The sequence below is a fragment of the Pseudophryne corroboree genome, chromosome 5 (assembly GCF_028390025.1).
Source record: "Pseudophryne corroboree isolate aPseCor3 chromosome 5, aPseCor3.hap2, whole genome shotgun sequence".
NCBI lineage: Eukaryota > Metazoa > Chordata > Amphibia > Anura > Myobatrachidae > Pseudophryne > Pseudophryne corroboree.
The window spans coordinates 421,757,026-421,773,758 of record NC_086448.1 but is presented as its reverse complement, the minus strand read 5'-3'; the positions used below and the strand labels follow the sequence as shown (position 1 = coordinate 421,773,758).

Genomic DNA, 16,733 nt, shown 5'->3' with positions numbered 1-16,733 from the left:
GTTATGTTGGAGGTGGCTCATATCTTTTCTTGGGCAGAAGCCCGGTTACCTGTGATATTGGCCATCCACATTCCAAAGAGGCGGACTTTCTAAGATGTCACTCAATGCACCTGGGGACTTGGAACTCCAATAGGAGGTCTTTCAGGCCATAACAGACCATTGGGGTATGCCCAATATAGACCCTAATGGCTTCTCGCCTCATCAGGGAGTTGCCAGTTTATGGTGCAAGGTCCGGGATCCCCAGGACACTTTGATGGACGCTCTATTGGTTCCATGCTCCTTCAGATAGAGGTATATATTTTTTTTCCTCTGTCCATGGTGGCCAGAGTGCTTCAGAAGATTCAGCGAGAGGGTTTTCCAGTCATTCTCATTTCCCTGGATTGGCCATGTTGAGCTTGGTACTAGTCTCTGATGGGTCTTTTGGCTGACACGCCATGGTGGCTCTTCCTCAGATCTTCAACAAGGGCCATGTTTTCAGCAAAATTGGTCTCGACTAACTTTGACGGCATGGCTCTTGTGACCAAGATATTGAGAGTACAAGGGTTTTTTCAAGACCAATGTTTTCTACCATGCTTCAGGCCAGGACGCCTATTACATCCAAGATTTATTACCGTGTCTGGCACATGTACATTCTTTGGTGTAAATGCAGTAATCTTTCTGTCAAGGTTTTGTGTTTCTCTTGTCTTTTTTACAAGAGGGATTTTCAAAATGTCTCTGCCTGTCTTTTTTAAAGGGACAGGTTTCGTCCCCTTTCTGCGCTTTTTCAGAATTGTTTAGCAGTCCTTCCGGAGGTGCAGACATTTCTGCAGGGTATGCTTTGCATCCAACCACCTTACATTCCTCCTATTCCTCCTTGTGGTTTAAATTTGTTCCTGGCCGCTCTTCAAAAACCACCTTTTGAACGTTTGGAAACAGAGTTGTGTTACCTTACTTTTGAAGGTTGTTTTCCTTCTAGCCATTGTCTCACCTAGAAGGGTGTTGGAATTGGTGGTACTACCCTTTCTGCCACCCTTAATTATTTTTCATGCAGATATGATGGTATTACAGACTTAGGGGAATGTTTCCGACGGAAAAAACCCGACCGCTCTCTATTCAATGCCGTGCCAAACCCGACAGGTTAGGTCCGTTCCCGACAGTGTCAATCTGACTTTTTTAAAGTCTGATTGACATTGTCGGAAACTGGGTTAAACCTGTCAGGTTTGGCCCCGCTTCCGACACTACATGCGGCTCGGCGGCTGAAGCCGCCGATCTGCGTGTATGCTGACAGTCTTCTGACAAGTCAGAATTCCAGACTTGTCGGGAAAAAATTAGGCTGGATTGAATAGGTCGGAACCCCTTCAGACCTATTTCAGTCGGAAACTGCCTTCATTCTTGCCTAAGGTAGTGTCCAAGTTTCACTTGAATAGGGACATTGTTCTTCCTTCTTTTCCTTATACTTCTAATTCTTTGGCCATTGATTAGATGTGGTGAAAGCATTACGTATTTACATTTATAGTACCCTCGGTCTTCCGCCGTACTTATTCTCCTTTACTTGCTGGTGGATGATCCTAAGTGTGGTTGGCCGGTCTCCAGCCATGTATTGCATGTGGCCCAACCCACTTAATCCAGCATCAGCTTGCAGTGTCCCAGATGGATAACAAGGAAAGGATTTTACTGTGAGTACATAAAAAAATCCAGTTTTTAAATCACCACTTTTGCATAGCTGTCATATATGATAGTGCTTTCTACTGAATAGAATTACGTTGATTTAAGTATTTAGAAAGTAATGTGTTAATTTTATTATCATTTGTTTGCTGCTTTCTTCCCAGTCATGGTGGAATAGGATGTCTAATCGTTTCCGCAAGCTTAAACTGACACAGACTCTAAGGCACGGCTTCTCTGCCAATCGTCTTGTACCTTTTACTGAAAATGCCAGTGCGTCTCTTGATTCAATGATGCGAACACCTTCACAAACAGACACAAGCAACCCACGAAGACCTGACTCCACTACAGCCTGGACATCTTCCACCACAGACAGCGGTAAGGCAATGCATGGACTAAAGTATTTTAGTTTGTGCTCAATAGATCAGTATTTCATTTTGACACTTACGTTTTTTTTTGTCATGTGGGGGAAGGTGTAATTTCAGCACCCCTAATCAAGTAAAATTTAAACAGATAGTATAAAAAATCTGAAAACTGCAAAACCGTGGTACACCACAGAGTTTTCCAAACTCTGGCATTACAGTCCAGGTTTTAAATATATACATGCTTGAGGTATGAATTAATGGCCTCATTTAACTTGGTTCACATCTGAGATGTGAACGCATTTTTCTGCTTTTACTGACTGTTCGTACACGCAGGTAGGGCCGGAAATGCGTTCTCATTTCAGTGGTACGAACGCTTCTGCTTGATTGACAGGCAGAGGCGTTCGCAGAGCAGAGACGTGGAACTGCGGGGATGAAGCTGCAGGAACAGTGGAATGTCCAAGTCATTTTCGAGGTGGCTGCGTGACATCATATGTGACCGCTGCAAAGCAAAACATGGCAGTGGAGCGCCTGCCTTCGCAGCTAGGCTGCGCAGGCAGGGGGCTACCCTTGTTTAAATTAAATAATTAAATTGCAATTGCATCACTGGCGGCGGTTTGCATGCTGGGGCTGTGCTGGGTGGCCCCCAGCATGCAACGGCACCTGAAGCTGAATAGGGTCCTAAGTCACCTGTGCTCAACCATGGATTTCCTTAAACCTGGACTGTAATGCCAGCATTTGAGAAAACTCTGGTATACCCAATGGCTATTTTGGTGATATTATGTCGCCTTCATCAAGAACTGCAACAATTACAAACCAAACGTGCAGAGTTAAAATCGCTGATCTGATTAGTTACGCATATGGTTATTAGTGACAAATCGATATAGAACAATAATTTAAAAGCTCAATCTGCAAAATACCACTGAGCTACATTATGCAGTTACTCAGTTAATTGTACAACCATGCTTTATCTCTTGAGCTAAGATAATGAGTGGGGCTGATAATATAGCTATAACTATATTGCGAAGAAGAAAAAAGGAGGTTTATGGTAGAATTATCATAGTTACATCTTTTTCTGCGAGGTACACTGGGTTCCACAGGGAATACATTGGGGTGCAGAGTTGAATCTTGATCCAGAGGCACCAACAGGCTAAAGCTTTGACTGTTCCCAGGATGCATTGCATGGCCTCCTCTATAACCCCGCCTCCAGACACTGGAGCTCAGTTTCATTAACCAGTCCAATGCAGTTAAAAGAAAAGGCAGATATTAGTCACATAGAACCATATTCTCACGTCGGGAGAAGGGACCAGCGGCTAATTCCATACACACCCAAAGAAGCTAAGTGCCTCAGGGTGGGCGCCCTGTGGAACCCAGTGTACCTCGCAGAAATAGATTTAACTATGTTAAGTCTACCATAAATCTCCTTTTCTGCAGCGGGGTACACTGTGTTCCACAGGAAATACATCGGGGATGTCCTAAAGCAGTTCCTCATGGGAGGGAACGCACCGTAGCGGGCACCAGAACCTGGCGTCCAAAGGAAGCATCCTGGGAGGCGGAAGTATTAAAGGCATAAAACCTAATGAACGTGTTCATTGAGGACCACGTAGCCGACTTGTACAATTGGTCAGCGGACATGCCACGGCGGGCCGCCCAAGAAGGTCCAACAGACCTAGTAGAATGGGCTTTGATAGCAGCAGGACCTGGAAGACCAACCTGTGCATAAGCTTGTGCAATCACCATTCTAATCCATCTGGCCAAGGTTTGCTTATTCGCAGGCCAGCCACGTTTGTGAAAACCAAAAAGTACAAAAAGGGTATCTGACATCCTGAGAGAGGCAGTCCTCTCCACGTAAATATGGAGAGCCTGTACCACATCCAAAGAGTGCTCTTTGGAGGACAAACCAGAAGTGATAAAAGCTGGAACCAAAATCTCTTGGTTAAGGTGAAAAGATGACACCACCTTAGGCAAATAACCAGGGCGAGTTTGAAGAACTGCCCGGTCACAGTGAAAAATCAGAAAGGGCAGACGAAAGGACAAAGGACCTAAGTCCGACACCCTCCTAGCAGAGGCAATAGCCAGCAGAAACACGACCTTAAGCGTAAGATATTTAAGGTCCACAGACTCAAGAGGTTCAAATGGAGACTCTTGTAGGGCATTCAAGACAACAGACAGATCCCATGGAGACACATGAGGGACATAGGGAGGCTGAATCCGTAAAGCGCCTTGAGTGAAAGTATGAACGTCAGGAACGCAATCTTCCTCTGAAACCACACCGACAAGGCAGAAATATGAACCTTGAGGGAGGCCAGACGAAGGCCTAAGTCTAGGACTTGTTGCAGAAAAGCCAAAAGTCTGGATGTTCTGAAATTGTATGCATCGTAATTCTTAGCAGCACACCAGGTGAAGTAAGAATTCCAGACCCTGTAATAAATCTGTGCAGAAGCCGGTTTGCGGGCCTTCAGCATAGTTTGGATAACTGCCTCGGAGAATCCTCAGGAGTGAAGCTTCAAGAGCCACGCCGTCAAAGCCAGCTGGCCAGGTCTGGGTAGACACAAGGGCCCTGAACGAGGAGGTCTGAGCATTGAGGAAGTAGAAGAGGACGCTCAAGAGATAGACCCTGTAGGTCTGAGAACCAATGCTGTCTGGGCCACGCTGGAGCGACTAGAAGTAGTATTCCTCCTTGCTTGAACTTCCGTAGTACCCTGGGCAGGAGTGACATTGGATGGAACACATATGGCAGCTGAAAGTTCCATGGAATTGCCAGTGCGTCCACGAACATTGCTTGAGGATCCCTTGTTCTTGATCTGAAGACCGGAACCTTGTGATTGTGTTGAGACGCCATCAGGTCTACATCTGGTAGGCCCCACTTGTCCACTAGGAGTTGAAAGACTTCTGGATGAAGACTCCACTCTCCGACGTGTACATCCTGACAACTGAGGAAATCCGCTTCCCAGTTGAGGACTCCGGGAATGAACACTGACGATATTGCTGGCAGATGGCATTTCGCGCAACAAAGGATTTTGGACACTTCCATCATTGCCATGCGGCTTTGAGTGCCGCCTTGATGATTTATGTATGCCACCGTGGTGACGTTGTCTGATTGTACTTGAACAGGCCTGTTTTGTATTAGAGGCAGGATAAGATTCAAAGCATTGAACACTGCCCGCAATTCCAGAATGTTTATCAGGAGGAGAAATTCCTCCCTGGTCCACCGACCCTGGAGAGAATGTTGCTCTAGCACCGCGCCCCAACCCCGCAGACTGGTGTCCGCAGTCAGTAAGACCCAGTTAGGGATCGAGAAAGGATGGCCCCTGCTCAACTGTTGGTCCTGTAGCCACCAGCTCAGTGACAGACGAACCTCCGGAGTCAAGGAGATCATTTGAGTCCTGATCCGATGAGGCAGGCCGTCCCACTTTGAAAGGATTAACCTCTGAAGAGGGCGGGAATGAAATTGAGCGTACTCTACCGTGTTGAAAGCCGACACCATGAGGCCTAGTACTTGCATTGCCAAGTGTATCGGCACTCTTGGGCTAGAGAGGAAGCATCTGATCCTGTCCTGAAGTTTCAGGACTTTCTACGGAGACAGAAACAATCTTTGGCTGTGTGTGTCCAACAGTGCCCCCAGGTGCACCATGCTCCAAGCAGGGACCAGCGAGGACTTTTCCAGTTAATGAGCCACACGTGGGCTTGTAGGAATTGGACCATCAGTTCCAGATGACTGAGGAGAACATCTTGGGAGTTCGCCAGGATTAGCAAGTCATCCAGATATGGCAGGATCCTGATTCCCTGACAGCGGAGAAGGGCCGTCATCACGGCCATGACCTTGGTGAAGATCCGAGGGGCCGTGGCCAGTCCAAATGGCAGTGCCTGGAATTGATAATGTAGGTTGCCAATAGCAAATCGCAGATATTGCTGATGCGATATGGCAGTAGATATATGCAGGTAAGCATCCAGTATGTCCAGGGAGACCATATAGTCTTCGGATTCCATGGCCAGCACTATAGAGCGCAGAGTTTTGATACGGAATGTAGACACTCTTACAAATTTGTTCAATGACTTGAGGTTGAGTATAGGCCGGAAGGACCCATTTGGTTTCGGGACTAGAAACAGTTTCGAATAGTATCCCCTGCCTCTGGGACAGTGGTACCGGCACTACCACTCCTGTGTCCAGGAGGGATCGCACAACCAGTGGTAGAGCTTGCGCTTTCAACGGATCCAAAGGAATAACCGCCGTGCAGAACTGGGAGGGGGACGTCTCTTGAAAGAGACAGTGTACCCGTGTGAGACAACTTCCCGCACCCAGGCGTCTGAAGTGGTCCTTAACCACACCTGGGCGGATTGCAGAAGTCGGCCTCCCACCCTGGGATCCCCCAAGGGGGGCCCGGCCCGTCATGCAGCAAGCTTGTGTTGTTTGGAAGCAGGCAGATGGGCAGCCCTTTAGGTTTGGGCGTAGTGGTTTTGGAAGCACGAGCCTGTTTCGGGTATGCCTGACCCTTTGCTTTCCTTGGAGGTCGAAAGGAACGAAAAGTGGTATTCTTAGCCTTCGTTGCAGAAGGATTAGTACTTGGGAGAAACGCAGTCTTAGCAGTCGCCAAGTCAGTCACAATCTTGTTCAGATCTTCCCCAAATAGGATGTCTCCCTTAAAAGGGATCACCTCCATGGTCTTTTTGGAGTCCAGGTCCACCTTCCAGAACCTCAACCACAGAATTCGGCGAGCCAGAATAGACGTAGTAGACGCCTTGGCCGCCATTACACCTGCCTCAGAGGACGCCTCCTGAATATAGTGGGAGGCGGTGGTAATATGAGACAGATATTGTCTGGCCGTGTCAGAAAAATCCTGAGGTAGCTTTTCCTCTAATGCCTGAACCCATGCTTCACTTCCTTTTGTGGCCCAGGAGGCTGCTATAGTGGGTCTGTGTACAGCACCGGTAAGGGAGTAAATAGACTTCAGGCATCCCTCCACACGCTTATCTGTCGGTTCCTTCAGTGAGGTGACAGGCAGAGTAGATGACACCACAAGACAGGCGCCATGAGAGTCGACCAGCGGTAAATTTTCCTATGTGTTACTCAACTCCGCAGGGATAGGATAACGAGCTAGCATCTTTTTAGACAGGGAGAATTTCTTTCCTGGAGAAGCCAAGGATTCCTGACATATGTCGCTTAAATGGTCAGAATGTGGTAAGACTACTTTAGCAACCTTCTGACGTTTGAACTTATCAGGTTTCTTTGACGCCGTAGTGGGATCTACCTCATCATCAATTTGTAGAATCAGCTTAAAAGCCTCCACTAGGTCAGGGACATCAACCTGAGTTGTAGGTTCCTCGGCAGAAGCAACTGTATCAGTATCTGACTAATTTAGTATTTTCCCTATCCTCATCAGAAGAATTATCTGAAATATTAGTGGATTGTGAGGAGGAAGCGGCCTGCTTAGATGACCCCTTGACCCCAGAGGGATGTGAGGTAGATTTTTGTCTTACCAAAGATTGATTTAATTGTTGTATCTGGATAGATATAGTGTCCGCCCAGGGCGGATTAACTACAGGGACAATATGTGGCTGCAGTGGCACAGGAGGTCCCAAAGGGGGCGTAAGACGCGTCATAAGTGTATTCAGCATACTTGAGAATGCTGCCCAAGGTGGCTCCTGATTGACTGCAGGGGCTGCGGGCTGACTGGGAGATGTATGGCACCCAGTACACAAACCATCATTTAAAACTTCCCCCTCAGGTAAATCCTTGGTGCAAGCACTGCATGATGCAGAAGCGTCCGTGGACATTATAGTGAATGTAGCCGTAGAGCATAACAGTAAAATATAGCCAGACAAATACAATACCTGCAAATAATCCCCTGATTTATGTGACAGTAAATACAGGACACAAACAGAGAATGAAAGTCGTATATATACTGTGTGTGTATGTATTTGTGTTTGTGTGTGTGTGTGTGTGTGTGTGTGTGTGTGTGTGTGTGTGTGTGTGTGTGTATATATATATATAAATATAGATATAACAATGCACAGTCAGATACTGGATGTATATATCTCAGAATACTTGTACTAAATATTCAGGTGGAAGTACACTTGTTCTTAACTAACACTGTCTAAAATGACATGTAGAATACTTAAGTGACTGTTAATGCACAGCGCTGAGTAAACATGCGGATTTACAGAGGATACACTGCCCTGCAGTCCCGGAGATCAGCCGCAGCTAGTTGTGAAAAGATTGCGCCCAAATCTCTGTCAGGAGTGAGGGATAGTAAGGAGCAGCTGCAGGGCAGGAACACCAGCAGTAGATGGTGCCCTGAGCTGGGGGAGGTGCTACAGGTCAAGCGCCTGCTACAGGTCAAGCGCCTTATCCCCTATGCTGGTCCTCAACACCAGGTAATGTGGAGCCTTGTTAAAAGGATTCTTGTGAAATCCGACCTGTGCTCCATGCCCTGGTGGATATAGTGGGGTCCCTGATCTAACAGTGTCCTCTCCAGCGTCACTGTCCGTCTCTCAAGACCGCGTCCGGAACGCGATTTCGGTGGGTCCCACCTGGGGGACCCTCATACCTCCTCCCAAAGAAGCAGCCACACGATCCTGGAGAGTGCCAGCGGCGTGTGCCTTAAAACCGGGGTGCCTCCGCCAAAAGCACCTGGGAACCTGGCCAGCAGGAGTATGCGGTGCTGCTGGGGAGGTGTTGGAGCCGCAGCACAGTATGTCACTAGGACATAAAAGTGCTGCAGCCCTTGAAGAATTTTCTAACAAAAGCCCTTTTCAGTGCCCCCCCTGTTAATTGACCTCTGCAGGCACCAACTTACAAACTGAGCTCCAGGGCCCGGAAGCGGGGTTATAGTGGAGACCATGCAATGCATCCTGGGGACATTCAAAGCTTTAGCCTGTTGGTGCCACTGGACCAAGATCTTACTCTGTACCCCGATGTATTCCCTGTGGATCACAGTGTACCCCGCTGCAGAAAATCCTATTTAGTCCTGTTTTAGGGAAACTGAAAGATGATGGGTTACGAAGTGGGGAGGGTGAGGAGTAGGCACTAAAAAGTAAATCCAGCCCCCATCCCACTGCCACTGCCAACTCCTTTTTTTAGTGCCTTTGGAGCAGACACAAGGGGCTAAATGTAATAGGGTGCGAGTTCTAAAAAAAGTGCAAGTTTAAAACTCGCACATGTAATAGGCTGAGAGAACATGCATATCCACTACTCGCATGGCCGAAACTCACATCCAGATGTTTTCCCATGGAAAACATACTACTCGTCCAATGTAGTAGGATGTTAATTGTACACACTCACAGAAGTAAACCAGCATCAGACTGGCGAGTTGTACAGAAGCATACACAGATCAGGGATATCTGTGCATGCTTCTTTGTGTAAAAGTTAATGAGTAAAAAATTAAAAAAGACGTGGGGTCCCCCTTCCCAAATTATAACCAGCCCGGGGCTCTTTGAGCCGGTCCTTGTTAAAAAAAATACTGGAAAAAAATTGCGTAGACTTCCCCTGTATTTTATGAATCAGCACCAGGCTCCTGGAGCCAGCCCTGGTTATAAAAAGACAGGGAACAAAACGAGAAGGGGTTACCCCATATTCTTAGAACCAGCACCGGGCTCCATTAGCAAGGGGGGTAATGCTACAGCCAGGGCATACACTTGACGGGGTCCCGTGGCCAAAGCATTGATCCCTCCCCAATTAGTCAGCCCAAGCCTGGGATTTCTTGGGGAAGTTGGGACCCTGCAATAAAGGTGTTCCACTTCAGGGCACCCAAGGCCAGGACTGAAGCCTGGGCCTATCCCCAGCACCCCAGGGTGGTGGGTGCCATGTTGATAGCAATCGTGTAAATGGTAGAAGTAATATTCTTTTACAGGTTCCAGCAAGACCCCCCCCCGCATGCTGGTAGTTGGAGAACCAGAAGTACCAACATGTGGGGCATTAAGGTCCCACTGGTATCCTACCCCTTGTGTCATGTCCTCTTTGGTCCATGTAGGTTGTCGTAAAACCCAAAAAATTATAATCGCTGCTTCCTGGATGACCGATAACCGCAATGAAAAATACATGGACCTGGCTGTTCTCTTGGGACCCTACTCCTTGTGTTAGGACGTTGCAACCACCCATTTTGTGCCATCTCTTCTAGGCGTTACCTATTCCAACCAAGGTAATCCTACGTAGTTCACCGAAGACGGCTGCCTTGTCTGGTACTTTTTGTTTGTGGTGTGGATATTCCATGGAAGTTATTACCCAAAATATCTGCATCAACCCAGTATTATGCTTATTGTGCTCTCTAGACTTTAGTTGTTTTTAATTATTTCTGTGTGGTTTTCTACCTGCTGTAATTCTAAATACTTTGTACAGTGTATTACGTTTTTGATGTCTGTAGAGCGACTTTCAGTCCTGCTGGAGAAAAGTGCTATATAAATAAAATTATTATTATTGTTATTTTAAGGAAGAGGGTGATGCTCTTGATCAAATTGGATATACCACTGAATGAGAGGAGGTGTTTTCTGATAGTTTGGTAGTTCAGATTCTGATTTTGGACTTCCGCGATACTATGCAGATCTGTTATGAATCTCCTTCTGTAGCAGGGTCTCCCTCGGATCTCTTTGAGAGAAAAAAATAAAACGGCAATTACTTTTTTTGTGTTCTTACATATTGAGGGTGTCCTGTAAGAGGCCTTGATGAAGCCTGACAAAATGTTCAAGGGTCCACTGGGATTCAGCTCTGCTTATTCTGTGAGAGGTGCCATCTGCTGTAGATGCCCCATTTCTAGACTTGCAAAAGCAAGCCCCTGCTGACAGTCCGCTATCTTGAGGGATTCAACTGACCGTAAAAGTGAGGCCATTCTTAAGTCCTTGTTTTCTCTTGCAGGGACTGCCCTTTGGCAGTTTTTGGCTGTGGTCTGGCAAACAAGACTCTAGTTTGGATTTGGTCAGAAGTCCTCTACAAGTTAGGCACTTTGAAGCCAGTCTCTTTCAATGTAGCTCATACACCTATGGATGCAACCTCTTTGCTTTCAGGCATGTCATGTTTGGCAGTTTCTACCAGACTTTCGTTATGACTGACGTCATGGCAGGTGCATCTGGATTCTGAAAGTGATTCCCTTCATGGTTATGTCGCTGTTTCACTGGCTCGTGTTCCAAGGACAGGCTGGGCTCACAGAAGACGGTAGTTCAGCAGCTGCATGTCCATGACATCCAGATACTTTGGTCCTAAGTCAGAGTGCAAATGTTCAGCATGATTTTTACCTTGTTCATCCTGAAACTCCAGTTGTGGGGGCAGTTCTGGGATGTCTCTTTCCAATCCACCTCAGATCTGTGGGTCAAGGTTACTATTTCCCGAGTGTACAGATTTTTTTGCTATACCCTCCCAGGGGATCATATCAGAAGGGCAGCCTAGTAGCAGGTAATGCATTCACTGCTATCATCTGGGGTGATTGTTCCAGCTTCACAGGGTTGGGAGGTGTTGGGGTTTTACTCCAAACCTGGTTCAGAAACTAGACAGGTCTTTTTGGGCAGTCCTCAAGTGTTTGAACCGTATTCAGGTGGACTGCTTCTAGATCGATTCTCTGCAGTCCATCATCACTTCGATGTATGGTGGTAATTTCTAGTATCTTCAGACATCAAAAGATGTTTATTACCAATTTCTCATACGTCCTAGAGGATGCTGGGGTCCACTTCAGTACCATGGGGTATAGACGGTTCCGCAGGAGCCATGGGCACTTTAAGACTTTTCAAGGGTGTGAACTGGCTCCTCCCTCTATGCCCCTCCTCCAGACCTCAGTTTAGAAAATGTGCCCCGGGAGACTGGATGCACTCCAGGGGAGCTCTACTGAGTTTCTCTGAAAGACTTTATGTTAGGTTTTTTATTTTCAGGGAGGACTGCTGGCAACAGTCTCCCTGCTTCGTGGGACTAAGGGGGCAGAAGTAGGAACCAACTTCCTGAATAGTTTCATGGCGCTGCTTCTGGCTGACAGGACACCATTAGCTCCTGAAGGGTACTGAACACTAGCTGCGGCTATGCGCTTACTCCCACAGCACGCCGTCACCCCCCTTACAGAGCCAGAAGTCAGAAGACAGGTGAGTGTACAGAAGAGGATCTTCAGTCATCGTGAAGGCTAAAAGGTACCGCGCAGCGGGCGGGAACGCTGCGCGCCATGCTACCCTTCAACACAGGCACAGCAGGGCGCCGGGGGGGCCCTGGGCAGCATGAAACCTAATAAAAACTGGCTAATAAGGGGACATAAGTTGCTGAGGCACAGTCCTACCCCTACCAGTATAAAAATTAGTATTGAAATTGCTGAGGAAAAACGCGCCATTGCGGGGGCGGGGCTTCCTCCTCAGTCAGCCAGCACACTGCTCAGTGCCATTTTCTCTTCAAGCAAGCTGCAGAGAAGAACGCTGGTCCTCCTCCACTTCTGAACAAGTATTAGGGTGCAAAATGGGGGGGGGGGGGCACAGTATAAATTGGTGCTGTATTGTGAATTTATCATTATAAAAGCACTACAGGTCTGTGGGCAGTTTTGTGTTACACAGGGTTTTTATCACTAGCGATGGGTTGTGAGCTGTCAAATCCTTTCTTTGTCCTTCTGACAGATTTTACTGTGGGTCTGTCCCCTATAAGTCCCGGAGTGTCTGTGGTGTGGTTGTGCACGTGTGTGACATGTCTGAGGCAGGGAGCTCTTCCCCTGACGGAGCCATTTTAGGGACACAGAGTTGTAATGTGGTGGCGCTGCCGGCACACCACGAGCCTGAATGGGAGAAAGAATTACGTGATAGTGTGAATCATATCAGTAAGAGATTGGATAAGTCTGAGTCTCATGCAGAAAACTGGAGAAAATCAGTGGAAGATGTGATTTTTCATAGTTCTGCCTTATCATCCACGGGGGATCCCTCTGGGTCACATAAGAGGCCATTTGCACAAATAGTACAAACAGATACCGACATGGACTCTGATTCCTGTGTCGACACTAGTGATTCCAGGGGAATAGATCCTAAATTGGCAATAAGCATTCAATATATGATTGTTGCTATAAAGGAGGTCTTAGAAGTTACGGAAGCCCCTCCTTTACCTCAGGAGAAGGCTTATTTTTATAAGGAAAAGAAAATTAACGTAACTTTCCCTCCTTCACACGAGCTAAATACTCTCTTTGAGGGAGTTTGGGCAAACCCTGAAAAGAAATTTCAGATTCCCAAAAGAATTCGGCAGAGGACAGGAAAAGATGGGAGTCACTCCCAGTTCTAGACAGTGCCCTGTCACGTTTAACTAAAAAGGTGATTCTCTCTGCACCTGGGACGGCTTTACTAAAGGAGCCGGCAGACCGCAAGTTGTAGACTACGTTGAAATCTATTTATGTGGCCAATTGTACGCTACTCAGGCCCACCATTGCTTGTGCGTGGGTGAGTAGTGCTATCGAAAAATGGTCAGACAACTTGTCATCTGAAATTGACACGATAGATAGAGACGAGATACTCCTAACCTTAGGTCATATTAAAGATGCTGCTGCATACATGCTAGAAGCCATGAAAGATATTGGGCTCTTGGGTTCAAAAGCCGCTACTATGGCAGTCTCAGCTCAGAGGGCGTTGTGGATTCGCCAATGGAATGCTGACGCAGATTCCAAAAGAAATATGGAGGCTGTCCCGTATAAAGGTGAGGCCTTGTTTGGAGATGGGCTGGATGCTTTAGTCTCTGCGGCTACTGCAGGTAAGTCGACATTCTTGCCTTATGCTCCCGCGCCGGCAAAAAAGACACATCACTCTCAGATGCAGTCCTTTCGGCCCAACAAATACAAAAAGGGTAAAGGTTCCCCTTTCTTTGCAGGTAGAGGAAGGGGAAGAGGAAAAAAGTCAACAGCGTCTCCAGGAACGCAGGAGCAGAAATCAACCCCTGCTTCTGCCAAATCTGCAGCATGATGCTGGGGCTCCCGTGCGGGAGTCCGCTCGGGTGGGAGCATGTCTGAAACTTTTCAGTCAGCTCTGGGTTCAATCTGGCCTGGACCCATGGGTCTTGCAAATAGTGTCCCATGGATACAAACTGGAGTTTCAAGACATCCCCCCATGCCGATTTTTCAAATCGACCTTGCCAGCTTCTCTTCCAGACAGAGAAGTAGTAACAGCTGCAATTCAAAAATTATGTCAGGATCAGGTCATTGTCCTGGTACCCTTGTCACAACAGGGGAAGGTTTTTATTCAAGCCTCTTCATAGTTCCGAAGCCGGACGGCTCGGTCAGACCAATTTTAAACCTGAAATCTCTGAATACCTGAAAAGATTCAAGTTCAAAATGAAATCTCTGAGGGCAGTGATTTCCAGTCTGGAGGAAGGGGACTTCATGGTGTCAGTAGACATAAAAGATGCTTACTTGCATGTTCCCATTTATCCTCCTCATCAAGCTTATCTGAGATTCGCAGTACAGACGTTGCCGTTCGGACTCTCCACGGCACCGAGGGTATTCACCAAGGTGATGGCAGAGATGATGGTCCTCCTTCGACAACAAGGAGTCAATATAATTCCTTACCTGGACGATCTCCTGATAAAAGCGAGATCCAGGGAACGGTTGGTACAGAACATTGCACTCTTCCTGTCAGTACTCCAACAACACGGTTGGATCATGAATTTTCCGAAGTCGCAGTTGGAACCGACAACAAGATTGTCCTTTCTGGGGATGATACTGGACACAGAAGTACAGAGGGTATTTCTTCCGGTAGAAAAGGCCCTGAAAATCCAGAGAATGGTCAAACAGATTTTGAAGCCAACAAGAGTGTCGATCCATCAATGCATTCGGTTGGGAAAGATGGTAGCGGCCTACGAGGCCATACAGTTTGGTCGATTCCATGCCAGAGTATGCCAGTGGGACCTGTTGGACAAGTGGCCCGGATCCCATATACACATGCACCAGAAGATAATCCTGTCCTCCAAAGCCAGGATTTAGCTCCTGTGGTGGCTGCACAGTTCTCACCTATTAGAGGGATGCAGGTTCGGGATTCAGGACCGGGTCCTAGTAACCACGGATGCAAGTCTCCGAGGCTGGGGAGCTGTCACACAGGGAAAAAGCTTCCAAGGAAAATGGTCAAGTCAGGAATCCTGTCTTCACATAAATGTTCTGGAATTGAGAGCCATTTACAACGGCCTTCTACAAGCAGGGCATCTTCTTCAAGATCAACACGTGCAGATCCAGTCGGACAATGTAACAGCAGTCGCGTACGTAAACCATCAGGGCGGAACGAAAAGCAGAGCGACAATGGCAGAGGTGACAAAGATCCTTCTCTGGGCAGAAAGACATGCAAGAGCTCTGTCAGCAATTTTCATTCCGGGAGTGGACAACTGGGAAGCAGACTTCCTCAGCAGACAAGATTTCCATCCAGAAGAGTGGGGCCTCCACCAAGAAGTCTTTGCAGAGGTGACAAGTCTTTGGGGTGTTCCTCAAGTAGACTTCATGGCATCTCGTCTAAACAAGAAGCTTCAGAGATATTGTTCCAGGTCGAGAGACCCTTAAGCAATAGCAGTGGATGCACTGGTGTCACAGTGGGTGTTTCGGTCGGTGTATGTCTTCCCTCCACTTCCACTGATACCAAAAGTTCTCAAACTCATAAGAAGAACAAGGGTTTGAGCTATCTTCATTCTCCCAGACTGGCCAAGGCTGGGCGTGGTATCCAGATCTTCAGGAGTTGCTTGTAGAAGATCCTCGGCCTCTTCCTCTTCGCGAGGACCTGCTGCTGCAGGGGCCGTGCATGTATCAAGACTTACCGCGGCTACGTTTGACGGCATGGCTGTTGAGCGCCGTCCCTAGCTCGTAAGGGTATTCCCAAAGAAGTCATCCCCACTCTTATTTAGGCCAGGAAAGGAGTAACGTCTAGTCTTTACCACCGTATTTGGAGAAAATATATGTCTTAGTGTGAATCCAAGAAGGCTCCTACGGAAGAGTTTCACTTGGGACGTTTTCTCCATTTTCTGCAGGCGGGTGTGGATGCGGGCCTAAGATTGGGTTCAATCAAGGTCCAGATTTCGGCCTTATCAGTTTTCTTTCAAAAACAATTGGCCTTTCTTCCAGAAGTTCAGACGTTCGTGAAAGGGGTGCTGCACATCCAGCCTCCATTTGTGCCTCCGGTGGCACCATGGGACCTTAATGAGGTGTTGCAATTCCTTCAATCGGATTGGTTTGAACCTCTACAGGAGATAGAATTGAAGTGTCTCAGTTGGAAAGTGGTCATGCTATTGGCCTTGGCATCCGCAAGGCGGGTGTCTGAGTTGGGGACCTTGTCTCACAAGAGCCCTTACCTGATCTTCCATGAAGATAGGGCAGAGTTGAGAACTCGCCAACAATTTCTTCCGAAGGTGGTTTCGTCTTTCCATATAAACCAGCCTATTGTGGTGCCAGTGGCTACTGACACCTTCACTGCGTCAAAGTCTCTTGATGTGGTTAGAGCTTTGAAAATGTATGTCGCAAGAACAGCTAGGATTTGTAAAACAGAGGCTCTGTTTATCCTGTATGCTCCCAACAAGATTGGGTGTCCTGCTTCTAAGCAGACCATTGCGCGCTGGATCAGAGGGACGATTCAGCGCGCTCATTCCACGGCAGGATTGCCGATACCGAATTCGGTAAATGCCCATTCTACTAGAAAGGTGGGCTCATCCTGGGCGGCTGTCCGGTGGGGTCTCGGCGTTACAACTTTGCCGAGCAGCTACTTGGTCAGGGGCAAACACGTTTGCAAAGTTTTACAAGGCCGTTGAGGACCTCAAGTTTGGTCAATCGG

The 16,733-nt window shown here is 47.5% G+C and overlaps 1 protein-coding gene across 2 annotated transcripts in view; it reads left to right on the top strand.

Annotated features, from left to right (window-relative positions):
* ANKS6 (ankyrin repeat and sterile alpha motif domain containing 6) overlaps positions 1-16,733 on the top strand; it is a 255,254-nt gene that overhangs the window by 108,591 nt on the left and 129,930 nt on the right. For both annotated transcript variants that reach the window (XR_010177741.1, XM_063922805.1), the window contains exon 7: positions 1,809-2,019. Coding sequence is in view for 1 of the 2 variants with exons in the window: in XM_063922805.1 (XP_063778875.1) it covers positions 1,809-2,019 (211 nt within the window). In the remaining variant the exon portion in view is untranslated. The remainder of the gene's footprint in view (positions 1-1,808; positions 2,020-16,733) is intronic.